Source organism: Bubalus kerabau, chromosome 4, assembly GCF_029407905.1.
Source record: "Bubalus kerabau isolate K-KA32 ecotype Philippines breed swamp buffalo chromosome 4, PCC_UOA_SB_1v2, whole genome shotgun sequence".
In the NCBI taxonomy this organism is placed as follows: Eukaryota; Metazoa; Chordata; class Mammalia; order Artiodactyla; family Bovidae; genus Bubalus; species Bubalus kerabau.
Genome location: NC_073627.1, coordinates 23,017,585 through 23,036,938, shown reverse-complemented (window position 1 = coordinate 23,036,938; position 19,354 = coordinate 23,017,585). Strand labels below are relative to the sequence as shown.

Below are 19,354 nucleotides of genomic sequence, written 5' to 3'. Positions count from 1 at the left end.
GGTGCTGGGAAGCTGTGTTTTTTATTGATTTGGTTTAAAGAAGATGAGTCTCCTGAAGTGCGAATGTCTCTTTTTTGCTCTGGGGCTCTTATATACCCTCTCCAGAGGGTGTTGGTCCAACCGGAAGGCTTCTTTCCTGGTTCTTGTTTATGTTAGTGTACCCATTATACTTTGACTGGTTTGACATTTAGATGCTTGTAAATTTATTTTCCTAATTAAGCTTTGTTTGAGTTCACTGCTAAATCTGAACAGATTACTCCTGCGATTTGTCACTGGGACACAAGCTTTATGAGGTGTCATCAGTGGCTTCTGCTATTATAATTCCAGCGCCAGCCCTGATGGGGAATATGCGTGAGAGCACAGCTGTAGGGCGTAGGGCTTTTCTCTCGTGCTGGTCAGTTTTTATTTTCTTTACCTTTATCTGTTATCAATTTGTTTGATGAACTATTCTTCTTTTAAAGATAACTTATTTTTAGTAACTCTTTTTTAGCTTTGGGGACTTTAATAAATTAACTGACTTTTAAATGACACATAATATACATGTAACATTGTATTAGTAGTATTGTAGTGCTGGGACTTTTGAAGATCTAATTTACAATAATATGGTGACATACACTATTATCCCATTTTTATTGTAAAATGTTGCATATTCATTAAAAATGCAGACTATATAGAAATATATAAAGAAATTATCCACAACAGCTTATCATCAAGAGAAATTCTCTATCAGCATTTATATATATCCCTCTAGTCATTTTTCTATATACTTGTTTATCATTTTATGACACCACTGGAATCACATTGTATATACCATTCTATAACTTGAATTTTCACTTAAATATATATATTTTCATGATTTTATATTCTTAAGTATATTTGATAGTATCATTTTAAGTATTTCCTAATGTTCATCATATAATTGTACTTCTAAATTGCTTAGAAATCTCATATATTAATCATTTAAATGGTTTGCAACTTTTCTTCTAAGATAATCATGGCAATAGTAACAACTGTGTACATAAATCTTTATGCACATGTCTGATCATTTCAGAAAGTGGACTAATTATTAGATAGAATTATTGGAGCAAATGTTAATTAATGATATTTTAAGACCTTTGATATTCATTGCCATACTGCTCTCCAGAATCATTTTATTTAGCTATTTTTTCCTGTTTACATATTCTCAATTGCTATTTGAAAATTCCTGTTTCTGTATACTTTGATGGATATTTTATTTTAAGTGTTTGTCAATTTGTCAGGTAAAAATGAAATTCCATTGTTATAGTATTTGTATTTCTTTCATAACTGTTAGGTTAAAGCATTCTCTCATATACACATTGCTGCTAAGTCACTTCAGTCGTGTCCAACTCTGTGTGACCCCATAGACGGCAGCCCACCAGGCTCCCCCGTCCCTGGGATTCTCCAGGCAAGAACACTGGAGCGGGTTATACATTGGCCATGTATATTTCTATCGAAAACTGGCTTATTTTCTTTCTCTACCGAGTGTGGGAAAGTTGAATTTTTAGCTTATATGGGTTCGATTGCTGGGTCGGGAAGATCCCCTGGAGAAGGAAATGGCGACCCACTCCAGTATTCTTGCCTGGAGAATCCCATGGACAGAGGAGCCTGGTGGGCTGCAGTCCACGGGGTGGCAAAGAGTCGGACACAACTGAGCGACTTCACTTTCTTTCACTTTCAAACACTAAGTAGAAGAATAATTTCACTACCAATATTGCTACCAATGGAAAGTGAAGTTAAAGACCTATGTTAATCTATCCACAATCAATTTTATTCATTGGTTTTTTTTCCCCCCAAAGTAGTACATTTTCTCCCCAAGTGAAATGTAGCTGTGGTAAGGAAGACCTGTATTCTAGTTCCAGTAGACCTTTTAGGCTTCAAGCATGGTCCAGCATAAGGAGGGAGCACAGTGCAGACTCCTGTCCAGGGTCATCCTGACAACTCAGACCATTTCCTCTCAACTTGGCTTCACTCATCCTTCAAGCCATGGTTCTCCTCTCTTCCGTTAAGTCTACCTGTATCTCAGTGCACGATGGTGGGAAAGTCTGTGCGTTTTTTCCTGGAGAAGGTGTGGATTCAAGAGCACCCCATTAAGAGTTACAATTGGTTGCTGCACAGCTGGCTACCTTTATTGCTATGGCGGGCAATTAACTTTTTGGAAGCTCATCTTTCTCCTCTGTAAAATAAGGATAATTATATCTACATTCTTCAACTCTGAAGATTATTGTGAGGCTCAAATGAGATAAAAATGGGTTAAAATCCATAGATGAAGTGCAATGCAAAGGTAAATTATTGTTATTATCTAAGCAAGTTACAGATCAAACTCAGGGGAAGAGGAAGGCAGAGAAACTAAGTTAAAGAGCAACCTTACAGGAAATAGCAAAATTTACCTAAAAGTTCACACCTACAATTAGAGAAAATGGCTGGCACAGAAATGAATACATTTCAAATTTTAAAAAGTTCTCTATGGCTCTGCTTGAAATAAAGTGTTCATGATCTTTACTGATGTCCCTGGATTTCCCCCAGATGAATCTTTGAGTGAATACCTGCCAAATTGATCACCCTTTTCCTCAGGACAGATTTATATTTTTTTCCAGTACTTAAAAAATAATTCAGTAGATATTTATTGAGCTGTACCATATGCCAGAAACTGTGATTATACAACAGTGAATAAAATAGACATCATCCCTGCTTTCAGGAAGCTTAGGGTCTGGAGGAAGGTTTGTCATACATATATGTCTTATGTCATAATGTATTCTTATAAGTTACTGTTGTTATAATTTATGAAGGATAAGAAAAGACTGGGTTCCAAGGATAAAAAATAAGCTGAAGGAAATTATTTTGACATTTTAAAGAAAAGTATTATAAAGGAGTTTTTAGACTCTTGCAGTTAGAATTTCATGGCAGAAAAACATCAGTCTCTTACTTAGAATGCATATTATTTTGAATCAACCTTATTAGGATAAAGGAATTGTTACTATTTTGTGTGGAATAGTATGTTTCTAGAACTAGAAATAAGACTTAGCATTACAGACTAGAAAGAGTCATAAAATACCAAGTTTATGAATAAACTCATATATTTTATTGAAAAGACTTGTACTTCATTAAAATTTATTTTCTCTGCAATTGTCTAAGAGACCTGGGAATAACTCTCCTTTGTTTTTAGATTAGGATCATGAATCCTAGACAGGTAAGATGACTTGCTTTAGGTAGCCTGGTGACCGACTTGTTAAGAACTAAATATAGGACCTACTGGGACTGAGTTACCTTTTATGTGGTTTAAAATGTAAGTTTAAAGTATGTGTCAGAGATTTTAAACATATTTTATTTTTAGAAAGAAAAGGTACCCTTTTCCTTCAAGCAAGTACAGGAAAAACATGGTGATCCTTGATGAATTTCAACAGTTTGAAAACCTACACACACACATACATGCACACCCACTCATGAACTTGTCCGTTTTTTTTTTTTGAAATATGGTTGGTTTACAGTGTTGTGTCAATCTCTGCTGTACAGCAAAGCGACTCAGTTATACACAGACATTCTTTTTTAATGTTGTTTTATATTATGGTTTATCATAGGATACTGAACATAGTTCCCTGTGCTATACAGTGGGAACTTTTTGCTCACATCCTACAAAAAATAGTTTACATCTGCAAATCCCAACTCCCAGTCCTTCCCTCCCCACTCCCCTTCCCCTTGGTGACCACAAGTCTGTTCTATATGTCTGTGAGTCTAGAACTTGCCCAGTTTTAATTACACCTTTTTACAGTCAGTAGGGGTATATGTGACAGTAAAGACCATAGATTGATCATAAGAAGTAATAGAAATAAGAAGTAAAATATGATTGTTAGTCTCTTGCTTCAAATCTCTCACTGCTTCGAGGGTTCAGCCTGAACCTCTCTGCTGGGGGCCCACTTCAGGGTCTCTGCATTTCTTCTTTCTTGTTGGCCCCGGCCTCTCCCATCTTCAATGTGTCCATGAGTTAGTAAGCTCCAGTTCTGCTCTTCACCTCTTCCACCTCGTCATCTCTTTTCTTTTTTTATTCCGGCTCATCATCTTTTACTGCTTAGCTTGGATAGCTTGAAGCCTTTTCATAACTGCCCCTCACCCTGACACTGAATCATCAAATGAATCTGGGTTTTAGTTACTCTGTGTGCTTGCTTGGCATACTGCTCATAGCTCTGCCACAGCAGAGATTCCATGGCATTATAATTACATTCGTACAACATACATAGAACATGTATACTGTGGTTGTAATAACTTGTTTGTCTCCTTCACCAGATTTGAGAGAAATGTGAGGGAACTTTAGATAATAACGTTACTTTTATCTTTATACTCTTAGTATGGATTTGAAGCCTGGCACGTGGGAGGCATGCAAGAAATGTTGGCCAAGTGAATGAGAAAATGGACTAAATCCTTTGTTGACTGTGTCCTAGATTATGTTCCATCGACTCCATGGCTTCTAAGTTCTGTTCATTCAAAGTCGAGCTTCTAATAAACCTGTGGGATCCTCTGAGAAATTCTTCTCTGGAGAGAGTGTCAGGGACAATGAGGACATTTAAAAACATTTATTTAAAGGCATTTGCTTCTCCTCTTCCTTGTTCGTTTTCTTTTTCACATGTATGCTTTTGGTTCTAGCTCAATGCTTTATCAGAGTTTGACGTGTACCTTAAAGTATATATTATAATATTTATATATAAATATTTAATATATACTTATATATTATCTATTCTACTATATATATATATATGTAATCTAAGGCTGGGAAAAATAATCTGTGCAAGATAAAAAAAAGTAGGTTGGTAAAATGAAGTAGTAGATTAAATCATGTTTAATCAGACTTTAGCTCTAGCCCTCAGACAATCACCTGGAAAATATTGCTGTTCTGTTCATTACTGGGGTAGTGTTGTGGCAGGTAGAAGGGTATTCCTATTGCCTTACTACTAGAACTGACCACTGTAAGTTCTCTCCAAGGGAAGATGAAGTCAAAATGGTTGGCCCACTAAATGACCCAGCTCTTAGAACTGAATACCTGCCACTTTTAATCTATAAGCCAATATATCCTTGTCCATTACAGTTGGATTAGATGATTTTGTTAAAGATTTTTATACTTTTATTTCTTTTTCATATTTTAAGTTAATGTCATAACTGTGTTTATTAAGTTTCTGGCTCTGTTAGCACTGGGGGTTCTGTGATGTGATAGAAAGAATTGAGCTTGAAAGTCAAATAGATATACGAGGAGCTGAATCCTGGTATTTTTAATAACTTTGTGACTTTGAGAATGTTGAATCACTCTTAAAGCTTCGTTTTTCTTTTTATGCTGTTTTAAGGGTTACACGAGTTAATACATGTGATCTACCTGGCAAAGTGTAGGTAAGTAAATGTCTCACCCCCAAATTGTATTTGTCTGAGTAAGAGAAAAGAGGGTGAATTTAAAGATAAGCAATTTAAAGTTAGCAAGCCATGTTAGTAAGCTAGTTTTAGTCATTCCTCTGAGATTCTTTTTTTAAATATAGATCAATGGAACAAAATAGAAAGCCCAGAGATAAATCCACACACCTATGGACACTTTATCTTTGACAAAGGAGGCAAGAATATACAATGGATTAAAGACAATCTCTTTAACAAGTGGTGCTGGAAAACTGGTCAACCACTTGTAAAAGAATGAAACTAGAATACTTTCTAACACCATGCACAAAAATAAACTCAAAATGGATTAAAGATCTAAACGTAAGACCAGAAACTATAAAACTCCTAGAGGAGAACATAGGCAAAACACTCTCCGACACACATCACAGCATGATCCTCTATGACCCACAGAATGGGATCCTCTATGATCCCAGAATATTGGAAATAAAAACAAAAATAAACAAATGGGACCTAATTAAACTTAAAAGCTTCTGCACCACAAAGGAAACTATAAGCAAGGTGAAAAGACAGCCTTCAGAATGGGAGAAAATAATAGCAAATGAAGCAACTGACAAACAACTAATCTCAAAAATATACAAGCAACTCTTGCAGCTCAATTCCAGAAAAATAAATGACCCAATCAAAAAATGGGCCAAAGAACTAAATAGACATTTCTCCAAAGAAGACAGATGGCTAACAAACACATGAAAAGATGTTCAACATCACTCATTATCAGAGAAATGCAAATCAAAACCACAATGAGGTACCATTTCACACCAGTCAGAATGGCTGTGATCCAAAAGTCTACAAGCAATAAATACTGGAGAGGGTGTTGAGAAAAGGGAACCCTCTCACACTGTTGGTGGGAATGCAAACTAGTACAGCCACTATGGAGAACAGTGTGGAGATTCCTTAAAAAACTGGAAATAGAACTGCCTTATGATCCAGCAATCCCACTGCTGGGCATACACACCGAGGAAACCAGAATTGAAAGAGACACGTGTACCCCAATGTTCATCGCAGCACTGTTTATAATAGCCAGGACATGGAAGCAACCTAGATGTCCATCAGCAGATGAATGGATAAGAAAGCTGTGGTACATATACACAATGGAGTATTACTCAGCCATTAAAAAGAATACATTTGAATCAGTTCTAATGAGGTGGATGAAACTGGAGCCTATTATACAGAGTGAAGTAAGCCAGAAAGAAAAACACCAATACAGTATACTAACGTATATATATGGAATTTAGAAAGATGGTAATGATAACCCTGTATGTGAGACAGCAAAAGAGACATAGAGGTATAGAACAATCTTTTGGACTCTGTGGGAGAGGGAGAGGGTGGGATGATTTGGGGTAATGGCATTGAAATATGTATAATATCATATATGGAACGAGTCACCAGTCCAGGTTCGATGCAGGATACAGGATGCCTGGGGCTGGTGCACTGAGACGACCCAGAGGGATGGTACGGGGAGGGAGGAGGGAGGGGGGTTCAGGATGCGGAACACATGCACAGCCGTGGCAGATTCATGTTGATGTATGGCAAAACCAATACAATACTGTAAAGTAATTAACCTCCAATTAAAATAAATAAATTTATATTTAAAAATAAAAAAATAAAATTATCTTCCCTTTATTTTTTTTAAATGAGAGAAATATACCAAAAACTCTAACATAAATGAAAAACACAGCTTGCCACAGAAACAAAGTTTATTGGAAAACCATCAAAAGTTATTTTTCTTCTATGAAAATGCCCAATACAAGAAATGGGACCCAAGAAGCAACATGACCAAGAAAATAGAGTCTGAGGTCTTATAGATTTCACTACTATTTTGATAATAGATGATCTCTATCTATCCAAATGAACCAAAGGGTTACTCAGCCAAATAAGCATATTTTTAAAAATTTTCTTTCCACGAAAATGAAAGTTAGGTTTTCCATATCTATGCCGTCTGATCTACATCATTATCTGATAAACTACTGAGGAAAGTAAATATCAAATAGATAGCTTCTGTGTTATTGCCAGGCACTGAGTGGGTCGGCCATCGGTCAGCAGCAGCTTGGGATGCAGGGCTCACAGCTGGGCTGAGTGTAGGTTGTGAGGTTGATGGTTTCCAGGCCTGGGGTGGGCTGGGAAGAGTTGAGCAGGAAGCAGGTGGGCACACAGGGCTGAGGAATGTGGCAAGGTGGGGGGCAGTTGTCACAGCAGGTTGGCTCCAGTAACCAGACTGTGTGTGGGCAGGTGCTGGGCAGGCAGACTCCACACCTGCAGAATTTGTCAGAGGAGCAGATGGTGGTGGCGGGGCTGGTGCGGACGTTGCAGCAGAGGGGAGCACAGCAAGCCATGGTGTTGGAAATCTGGTTTGCTTTTGGTTTCTAGAAAAGAAAGATGAGGTTTCTAGGATGAAATGTCTCTTCTCACTTTGGGACTCTTATATACTCCTCTTGTTGAGTGTTGGTCCAATCGGAAGACTTCCTCTTATTTGCATTTATGCCACCCTTTTCCACTAAGACTCTCTAATCAGTTTGGTATTTACTTGTCCATTAAGAGTTCCTGAGCTTATTAGGGTAATCATGTTTTTGACTCATTGACTTGTCATTAGATAATCACTTTTATCTTTACAGGGTTCTGGAATGCCAAATCTTGCATGAATTATGGATAATGAATCCAAGTGACAAATCAGCTATAGTTTCAGAGGCTAAATTCTTCTCTTCATCCCGCCCCCCCCCAATAATTTTAAATAATATGCTGAACATGATATGATTTTTAATGAATAATTTCAGAATATGCAACTTGATTAACTGGATCAAGACATAGCTACTTACAGATGAATGTTGCATGTGACTATATGCATATATACATCACAGATATATTTACCTTATGTATTGATGATATAATTCGGTTTCTATTGAGCAAGCAAGGTGACAGCCACAATAGACTAAGATGAAACCCTTTTCATTATTTTTAATAAATCTATAGTGAATTTCCAAAGATTGTATTACTCTATGGACTTTTTTTAAAAAACAGTTTCTATTCTCAAAGTTGTACCAGTGTTGTAGTGAGTCAGAGTGTGAACCCACCAGAAAAGATTCACCCAGGGCTGTTTTTTATTATTGTTAAATATACCACTATAAGAAAATCACCTCAGTCTTCACTCATTTTCACAGGAATTATATATTTTAAAATGAGATGCAAGAAAGAAGAAATCACAAGATTCATAAAATCACAGTGGGTTCTTGAAGGGAATTTGATCCAATGTGATTTAGCAAAATGGCATTCATAGAAATCATTTTTTTCACTGACTTACTTCCTACTTTGTATGTTTATTTGCTTTCCTATCTTAGGTCTTCAATTAGATTGTAAATTCCTTTGAGGAATACCTTACACACATTCTTTGCCTCAATTCACCTTGAATTGCCTTACTGTAAGTTGGCAGATAAGGAAGTTGAACCAAGTAATCTCCAATGTGTAATATACTATGATTCTAACATTTCTACATACATGCCCCATGATCAGCACAAAATTATTCAGAAAGTAGAATCTAAAGTACATAATTTGTTAAATAGCAAATGTACAGAATCTGTTGTCTAAATTACAGATTTGTTGAATAAACACAATGTATAGACTCTGTTGTCTCTGAGGAGACATTAGGGAAGACCAATTTAGTCTGCCTAAAAGAGAAAGAAGTTGGCTAAAATAAAATCAGTGAAAAATACTAAATGTCATTGGTTAGTAAACCTCATATATTTTGAGAAGAGGAACTTATTTGTGAAGTTGGTTTGATTTTGACTTAAATATTGATGTTTATCATAGAACACATCAAATGGAAATGAAAGTTGGAGACTCCTAGGTACTTTATAACAATATTTTTTCTTTTGTCCTTCCTCCATTTGCTACTTCTCAAATCCTACTTGTCCCTCAAACTCCAGCTTGAATATCCTTCATAAAGAAATTTTAGGTGGTTCTTCTAGATGTTTTCCTTCTTTTCTCTGCTCTCACATTTTATTCTACTATCTATTGTAGTTACTCATCTATATTTGTCTTCTTTCCTCCAAAGGTAACTCTTTGAAAGTGGGAATTGTGTCTTAATCTTCTTTGTCTCTGTCAAGCACTTAGGACAATGCCTGGAACACAGGCATTTAATAAGTGTCTACTGAATTGCATTAAATAACAGATTAGAATGAAAAATTTTATGTATCTATTTTTAGAATAGCCTCTAATAATAGTATAACATATTACATGATCAGAGTGACATTTCATTTGTGAACGGCTTTACAGTTGTCTGTTTTGATTTACATTCAAAAACTGTTCTGTTTTATATTCAAAGCTTCACCTAAACAAAACAATGGGGAAAATGTGGCTCAGCTCAGTGTTTGGGGTCTCTTCTGCAAGTTTGTTGATCTCTAATTGCCAATTCCTTAGCCTTTTTAGGGAAATAGGAAAAGGAGTACAGTCAAGGCTGTATATTGTCACCCTGTTTGTTTAACTTATATGCAGAGTACATCATGAGAAACGCTGGACTGGAAGAAACACAAGCTGGAATCAAGATTGCCAGGAGAAATATCAATAACCTCAGATATGCAGATGACACCACCCTTATGGCAGAAAGTGAAGAGGAACTCAAAAGCCTCTTTTTTTTGTTTTTTTGTTTGTTTGCTTGTTTTTTTTTTAATTTAATTTTATTTTTAAACTTTACAAAATTGTATTAGTTTTGCCAAATATTGATGAAGGTGAAAGTGGAGAGTGAAAAAGTTGGCTTAAAGCTCAACATTCAGAAAACAAAGATCATGGCATCCGGTCCTATCACTTCATGGGAAATAGATGGGGAAACAGTGGAAACAGTGTCAGACTTTATTTTTCTGGGCTCCAAAATCACTGCAGATGGTGACTGCAGCCATGAAATTAAAAGACGCTTACTCCTTGGAAGGAAAGTTATGACCAACCTAGATAGCATATTCAAAAGCAGAGACATTACTTTGCCAACAAAGGTTCATCTAGTCAAGGCTATGGTTTTTCCTGTGATCATGTATGGATGTGAGAGTTGGACTGTGAAGAAGGCTGAGGGCCGAAGAATTGATGCTTTTGAACTGTGGTGTTGGAGAAGACTCTTGAGAGTCCCTTGGACTGCAAGGAGATCCAACCAGTCCTTTCTGAAGGAGATCAGCCCTGGGATTTCTTTGGAAGGAATGATGCTAAAGCTGAAGCTCCAGTACTTTGGCCACCTCATACGAAGAGTTGACTCATTGGAAAAGACTCTGATGCTGGGAGGGATTGGGGGCAAGAGGAGAAAGGGACACCAGAGGATGAGATGGCTGGATGGCATCACTGACTCGATGGACATGAGTCTGAGTGAGCTCCGGGAGTTGGTGATGGACAGGGAGGCCTGGCGTGCTGTGATTCATGGGGTCGCAAAGAGTCGGACACGACTGAGCGACTGATCTGATCTGATCTGAAGTGAGTTACTTACAGAGGCAGGGGGAAAAATTAAAATTAAAAATAGATATGGACCTTGGAATTTAAAGTGATTTTAAACTTAGAGTTTAATATAATATCTTTTATTATCCAGGCAATTTTCTTCACATATTTACATATCCCTGTGTGACCTCTTTTTGGCTATAAGATTTATGTTGATGTCATCAGAAAGTGTAATTCTGCTGGACATATTTATGGGTTCATGATGCATACATGTGTCAAGAGTCAGGTCATTATGGCATTAGACACTGAGACAGTCCATGGTTTGGGAAAGAGAGGTGTTTATTTAAAGCAAGGAGGTCCATGATAGCATTTTTTCCACTTCTTATTTGAAATCATTGTTCAAAACATAGAACACTTCTGCAAAACTGAAGGCACAGAGTCAGAATGTTTTTTCTAGAGCTTCTTATTAAAGGCCATTTGCTGAGCAGCTCTTAATGACAATGGCAGTCCCTTAGGGCAATGCGGGCAAGCTCATTGAGGTATCTTTGGCTAGTAGGATTTTGCTTCACCCTCACAGGGCTGGACGCAGGGTGTGACAGAGATTCCGCTCAGGTTTGGAGTAGGGTGGCAGCTGTTGAGCAGCCAACAGGTTGGCACGTAGGAGTCGGGCACGCAGGAGTCAGGCACACAGCAGGGTGGGTGGCAGGTGTCACAGCAGGTGGGCTGAAGGAGCCTGATCTCGTGTGGGCAGGTGCTGGGCAGGCAGGCTCCGCATTGACAGCGTACATCAGAGGAGCAGGTGGTGGTGGGGGGGCCGGTGGGCACGCTGCAGCATCTCTGGAGAAGAGACTCACAGCAAGACATAGAGACAAAGGATCAGGCAGATGTTTGTTGCAAAGGAAGCTGTTGTACATGGTTGTCCTCGGTGAGTCTTTTATAGCTATCCAGCTTAGGGAACGTGGCTCCCTTCCATCAGAATGCTTCCTGTTGTTGTTTGTATAATCCCCTACAAATAACTCACTAACTTATTTATCTGCCACAGGACTAGCACTCCTTCAGTTTTATTTGGTTGTTGCTACATTTGAACTTGTTTCCTATTGTAGTTTCAAAATGGTGTCGATACAGGTTCTCTACATACTTAACCACGGTAAATACATCAGTATTTACTCTGACTTTCCTCTTTTTTACCAACCAGAATGCGATCTTACAAATGAACACTACTGGGTGTGAAGAGTTAGAAGTGATTTCCCTTAGAAGTAAGAAATGATCCCTCTCAAAAGATATGCCCTGGGCTTCCCAGGTGGTGCTAGTGGTAAAGAACCCGCCTGCCAATGCAGGCAACATAAAGAGATGCAGTTTCAATCTCTAGGTTAGGAAGATCCCCTGGAGGAGGGCACAGCGCTCTTGCCTGTAGAATCCCATGGCCAGAGGAGCCTGGCATGCTATATTCCATGGGGTCGAAAAGATGAGACATGACTGAGTGACTTAGAATGCAGCACACAGCAGGGATATATTTGGGAAGTCAAAATCTGTGGGATTTTTTTTTCCCCCAGCAGATTCACCTTGCTATCTTTTCATGGATTTGAAAAAATATCAAATATATGCAACATGATCTTGATTAGAAAGTTCAGAGCCTGCTAGATGATATTCTATGGTTTCACTGCATTATCTATAAATGCAATTATGCATAAAAATAAATAAACTCTCAATTTTAGAAAGGATGTCATTTTTTTAGCTGGAAGTCAGAACATATTAAAATACAGCTTCATGAGATTATATATGGCCTGAAAAATAAATTTGGCTTTCTTTGCAAAGTAGCATGAAAAGTTCTTTTTTTTTTTTTTTTTTTTTTTTTTAAGGAAAACCAAACTGCGAACCTGTTCATTCCATTTTCCAAAACCACTGCTTAAGCTGATAATCACCATCTATCAGACAGGAACCTTTAAAAATTCCCTCCCATTTTACTTCAGTTATGATGTTAACAAGTCATAGCTAAAGCTAGTATGTAACTAGAATAAAGGAGACAGATCAGCAAAGCCATTTGTTATAAGTCAAGTAGTTATTGATTCTCTAACATATTCTGAAGAGTCTGGTAGAGATTTGGCAAAACTAATACAATTATGTAAAGTTTAAAAATAAAATAAAATTAAAAAAAAATAGAAGACATGGGGCCTGCCCACAAGGAGTATGTGGGTCTGATGGAAAAGGCTAGAAATTCCTTTGCAAATGGTTCAAACAACATAATTTAGTACATGACAGTGAAATGAAAGAGATTCAGAGGTACTTTTGAATCATGACTAGCACTTACATGCTGTGAGACCTAGATCAAGTTATTAGACTTTTTGGGCTTTAGTTTTCTCAACTACAAATTTGGGGAAAATATAATCATCTGTTATAGTCTTATTATTAGTATTAGTATTAAAGACCAAGTGAGAATTAATCAGGCAAATCATTCATCACTGTGCTTATTAGATAAATCTAATAAATAGCAGTTTCTCCTCCAGGGACTGTGAGAACTCCCACAAGACAAAATGTGATGAAAAAGGGCTGAAATGACCAGAAGTCTTCATGGAGGATTTGGAATAAGTTGTTTTGATGAGAAACACTTAGAAAAGAGGTAAGTGCTTTTGGGGCAAGGAAAACTGAGTTCTGTGATGCTGTTCTGCCCCTGCTCTCTGCATGGTCCCAGCAGAACTGGTCATGCCATCCTTTTTACCTCTATTGTATCCTATATCCACCCAAAAAACTTTGTCACATTTTTTTGTACACATGTTGGTTCTCTTTACTAGGGTGTAATCTCCTTTAAAGCAGGAACTATGTCTCATTTTTCCTGGTTTCTCTATTACCTAGCATAGAACCTGAATCACCAGATGGAATCTGGTGCCTGGAACACATGGAATAAATATTTAAGGAAGTTTGGAAAATAATCATAACCAGCATTTACGAAGGCTTCTGTATTAAGTGTGGTCAGGAAAATAAGCAAACAGGAACATCCTCATGCAGTAGGTACTTCAACAGAGAGAGCTTGAAGATAGGGAACTGGTTTACATAGGTATGGGAGGACTGAGAAAGAAAAAAAAAAATACACAGGTAATGAACACAAGGAGCAGCTATCAGCTAGAGAGCTGGGAATGAAGAGAAGACGTTGAGGATGAGTGGACCTAGGAGCTTGGAAGAGTGGTCCTGCAGGGCTGGGCTCAGGCCCCAGGTGTTGCCCTGCTGGTGCTCTTAACTCAGAAGCTCAGAGGAGAGGTCCCGTGGGGCCAGGGCTTGGACCTCTGTGGAAAGGAGATGGTGGGGGGAGGTCACTCCCTTGCTGATTCTGTTTTTTCTGAAGAAGTTAAATGATATATATATATATATATATATATATATATATATATGTAAAGAAGCTAGAAAGGAGAACCCGCTGCTGCCGCCAAATGTAGGGCTATGGCTGGGGCAATAAGACCTTTCTTTCCTCCTCTCATCTTGCAGTCTCCTTCTAGCACCCTCTATTGGTGGAGTCTAGTACGAAACCAATACTGAGGGGTTTCCCTCCTAGCTGAGTCGGTAAAGAGTCTGCCTGCAATGCAGGGGACTCGGGTTCAATTTCTGAGTCAGGAAGATCCCCTGGAGAAGGAAATGGCAACCCACTCCATTCTCCAGGCAAGTATTCCCATGGATAGAGGAGCCTGGCAGGCTACAGTCTTTGGGGTCGCAAGAGTGGGACACGACTGAATGACTAAGCACATAGCATGCAACAGAAACCAGCCAAAGGAGAACCCTTCTTCATTCCAGCATCAGAGAGTATTATTAGTAAAAGGTATTCTTAGAGGCTGACAGTCAGCACACAGTTTTCTAAGGGCTGCATGTGTTTTAATAAACTTAATTTTCACTACAGTTTTAGGATTTATATACTTTTTTAAAACTAGCTTTTTATTTTTGAATAATTTTAGATTTGCAGAAAGGTTGCAAAGATAGTACTGCATTCCCATCTATTTCTCACTCAAGTTCCCTTTAATGATAACATCTTATGATACTATTGTGTTTGTCAAAATGAAGGTACATCACTATTAATTAAACTCCAGACATCATTCACATGTTACTCGTTTTCCCACTAACGTCCTTTGTTCCTGAATCGAGTCTGAGACACCACATTGCATTTAGTCATTACGTCTCCCTGGTTTCCTCTGGTCTGTGATAATTTCTCAGTCTTTTCTGGTTTTTCATGATCTGGGTAGTTTTGTGGTGTACTGGTCCGATAGTTTTCAGGGCACCTACTGGTTTTAATCTTAACATTTGAGAAACCAGAGGCATAGGGAAATTAAATGGCATGGCCAAGAACACGAAACTAGTAAGTGATAGAGTCTGTGCTGTGCTTAGTTATGTCCCACTCTTTGTGACCCCATGGACTTGCCACCAGGCTCCTCTGTCCATGGGGATTCTCCAGGCAAGAATACTGGAGTGGGTTGCCGTGCCCTCCTCCAGGGGAATCTTCCCAACCCAGGGATCGAACCCAGGTCTCCTGCACTGCAGTCAGATTCTTTACCATCTGAGCCACCAGGGAAGCCCAAGAGACACCATTTAGAGCAAGACAGTCTGGTTTCAGAGACCTCTCTCTTGACCACTGAATAGGGAGAATTGCTCTGACTAGAGTACGGGATTCATGTTGCCCAAGACAAGTAACAAGTAGTGTTTGATGAAGATGGTTGTACCAGATTGTTGAGGGTCTTAGAGTCACACTGAAGAATTTAGACTTGATTCGTTAAAAAACAAAAATCTTGAGTCATCGAAGAGTTATGAGTAACTCAATTTAGCCAATATTTATAGAGAAATAGAAATCTATTCTGACAGAAGTATAGTTTGTGTGGAGGCAGAGGCATGGGATACTTGACTCAAGATCAATGAGGAGACTGGCTGTGATCATAAGTGTGGTGATCAGAGTCTAAATTAGGCTAGAGTCCATCTATAAAGATAGAAAGGAAGACCTGGAGGCCAGATCTTTGAAAGAAAATGAAATGATTTGATTTTCTATTCTATTCTCAAGGGTAAACTATCTTTAAGGGCAGTTTGTTTTATCTTAAACTAAGTCACTGAAACTCACCAGAAAATTGAAAATCTGAGTTGCCAAACATTCTACATTTTAATGCAAGGTTAATGAACCAGTCAGTATTTTTCCTGTGCTGATGTTGCTCATCAGTATTTAAAGTCTGACTTAAAAAAACGTGATTTGTTTTCACCTTAGAAACATAAACAGTTTTTCCTAGACTCATTGTGTATACTCATTTTGTCTTAAGCTATGACAACCACAGAGAAAACTGTTGCCGTATACAACCAACTAGACAATCTAGAAGCATGTGTTGTCAAGTAGAGTGTACTTTCTCCTGGATAAAGAGAGCTGTGTGTGATCGTGTTTCTCTTGGGCATGTTGCTGTCTGCAGAGGAGGCAGATGCTTTGGTATAGCGGAAAGAGGAAGGACTCTGAATTCAGATAGCTCCTCTGTCACTATTTATTGAACTTTTGCAAGTAATTTCTCCATCTCAGTTTTCTCACCTATATAGTGGGGAGAATAATGGTAGCTACCTGTTAGTTTTTTTTGTTAGGGATAAATGAAATAAAGCACATATTAGAGTGTGCAGGATATACTCACCGAACATTAGCTATTATGACTGAAAGAGGTAAAAGTAATACAGTAAGATAGGGTTGATTAGCAGCATGGAGTATTTGTTACTTAAAATGTTTCTAGATAATCTAGAATCACAGAATGTTCAAGCTGTAAGTAATTTTAGAGAGCACTTGGTCAACCAACCCATTTTACTGATGTAGGACCTGAGACCCAAAGAGTTCAAGTGACTTGATCAGGGTTACAGAAGCAGCCTGAGGCAGAGCCAGAACTGGAACACATATCACCCGATTTGGGGGCTTTTTAGCTAGCCAAGGGCCCTTGAATGCTTAAAGGCCCACAATGGTAATAAAAGGACTCTGAGAGTTATTTTTAATATTAAAAATAAAACCTAAATATTTATCCCTTATAAGCATGTATGAAAACATCAAACTCCTTTGATTTTGGCTGAGAAAGAGGTGGGTTGGCATAGTTATCTTGTTCAGTTCAGTCAGTTCAGTCGCTCAGTCGTGTCTGATTCTTTGTGACCCCATGAATCACAGCACGCCAGGCCTCCCTGTCCATCACCAACTCCCGGAGTTCACTGAGACTCACGTCCATCGAGTCAGTGATGCCATCCAGCCGTCTCATCCTCTGTCGTCCCCTTCTCCTCTTGCCCCCAATCCCTCCCAGCATCAGAGTCTTTTCCAATGAGTCAACTCTTCACATGAGGTGGCCAAAGTACTGGAGTTTCAGCTTCAGCATCATTCCCTCCAAAGAACACCCAGGGCTGATCTCCTTCAGAATGGACTGGTTGGATCTCCTTGCAGTCCAAGGTTTCTCAAGAGGCAGGTCAGGTGCTCTGGTATTTCCATCTTTTTCAGAATTTTCTACAGTTTATTGTGATCCACACAGTCAAAGGCTTTGGCATAGTCAATAAAGCAGAAATAGATGTTTTTCTGGAACTCTCTTGCTTTTTCCATGATCCAGCAGATGTTGGCAATTTGATCACGTCCAAGGTAAGAGAACCCAAGTAAGATGGTAGGTGTTGCAAGAGGGCATCAGAGGGCTGCTGCTGCTACTGCTGCTAAGTCACTTCAGTTGTGTCCGACTCTGTGTGACCCCATAGACAGCAGCCCACCAGGCTCCCCCGTCCCTGGGATTCTCCAGGTAAGAAAACTGGAGTGGGTTGCCGTTTCCTTCTCCAATGGATGAAAGTGAAAAGTGAAAGGTAAGTCACTCAGTTGTGTCCAACTCTCAGCGAACCCATAGACTGCAGCCTACCAGGCTCCTCAGTCCATGGGATTTTCCAGGCAAGAGTACTGGGGTGGGGTGCCATTGCCTTCTCCCGCATCAGAGGGCAGACACACTGAAACCATAATCACAGAAAATTAGACAATCTAATCACACTAGTTATCTTGTAGTAAAGCCTAAAATTCAGAACATATTACAAAGCAACAGTAATCAAAACAGTATGGTACTGGTAGAAAGACAGGCACATAGGTCAGTGGAATAGAATAGAGAGCCCAGAAATAAATCCACACATTTATGGTCAATTAATCTACAACAAAGGAGGCAAGAATACACAGTGGAGAAAAGACAGTCTCTCCAATAAATGATGCAAAGAAAGCTGGACAGGTGATATTATTAATAGAACATTCTCCAACACTATGTTTAAAAAAATAAACTCAAAGTGGATTAGAGACCTAAATGAAAGACCAGAAAACATAAAAATTCTGGCAAAGATCTGCAGAAAAGGGAACACTTGTTCCATGTTGGTGGGAATATATATTGATGCAGGCACTCAGGAAAACAATATGAAGGTTCCCCAAAAAACTAAAAATAGAACTGCCGTATAACCCACCAATTCTACTCCTGGATATATAGCCAAAGAAAACGAAAACATTAATTTGAAAAAAAAAATGCACCACAGTATTCATAGGGGCATTATTTACAATAGCCAAGGTATGGAAGAAACTTAGTGTCCATCGACAGATGAATGGATAAAGAAGATATGGTATATATGGAAACAATGAAATACTACTCAACCGTAAAAAAAGAATGAAAATTTTGCCATTTGCAACAGCACAGATGGACTAGGAGTGTAATATACTTAATGAAATAACTCAGAGAATGGCCATACTGTTTGCCAATGGATATACTGTTTGATATCACTTACATGTGGAATCTAAAAAATAAACTGGTAGATATAACAAAAAAAGAAACAGATTCGCAGATAAGGAGAACAAGCTAGTGGTCACCAATGAGAGGGAAGTGGAAAGGAAAAAGATAGGGCAGGGGACTGAGGTACAAACTACTCTGTATAAAATAAATAAGCTTATTGTTGTTCATTTTGCTAAGTTGAGTTTGACTCTTTGGGACCTCATGGACTACAGCACACCAGGCTTGCCTGTCCTTCACTATCTCCCAGAGTTTGCTCAGATTCATGTCCATTAGGTCAGTAATGATATCTAACCATCTCATCCTCTGCCACCTCTTTCTCCTTTAGCTCTCCATCTTTCCCAGCATCAGGGTCTTTTCCAATGAGTCTGCTCTTCATATCAGGTGGCCAAAGTTTTGGAGATTCATTGCCTGTCTTTCCAATGACTATTCAGTGTTGATTTTCTTTAGGATTGACTGGTTTGATCTCCTTGCAGTCCAAGGGACTCTCAAGAGTCTTCTCCAGCACCATCATTTGAAAGCATCAATTCTTCAACACTCAGCCTTCTTTATGTTCAACTCTCAAATCTGTACACGACTATTGGAAAAACCATAGCTTTGACAATGCAAATCTTTGTCAGCAAAATGATGTCTTTGCTTTTTAATATGCTGTCTGGTTTTATCATAGCTTTCTTTCCAAAAAGCAAGTGTCTTTGAATTTCATGACTATAGTTATGGTCAGAAGTGGTTTTGGAGCCCAA

The 19,354-nt window shown here is 38.5% G+C and overlaps 1 protein-coding gene across 1 annotated transcript; it reads right to left on the bottom strand.

Annotated features, from left to right (window-relative positions):
• Positions 1-7,481: 7,481 nt before the first annotated feature.
• LOC129651250 (keratin-associated protein 3-3) lies at positions 7,482-7,778 on the bottom strand. Its single transcript, XM_055579959.1, has one exon. The coding sequence runs from the start codon at positions 7,776-7,778 to the stop codon at positions 7,482-7,484; it is 297 nt and encodes a 98-aa protein (XP_055435934.1).
• Positions 7,779-19,354: the final 11,576 nt, after the last annotated feature.

Excerpts from the sequence above, each read along its gene's own strand:
- LOC129651250 (XM_055579959.1), bottom strand. The coding sequence starts at position 7,778 with ATGGCTTGCTGTGCTCCCCTCTGCTGCAACGTCCGCACCAGCCCCGCC.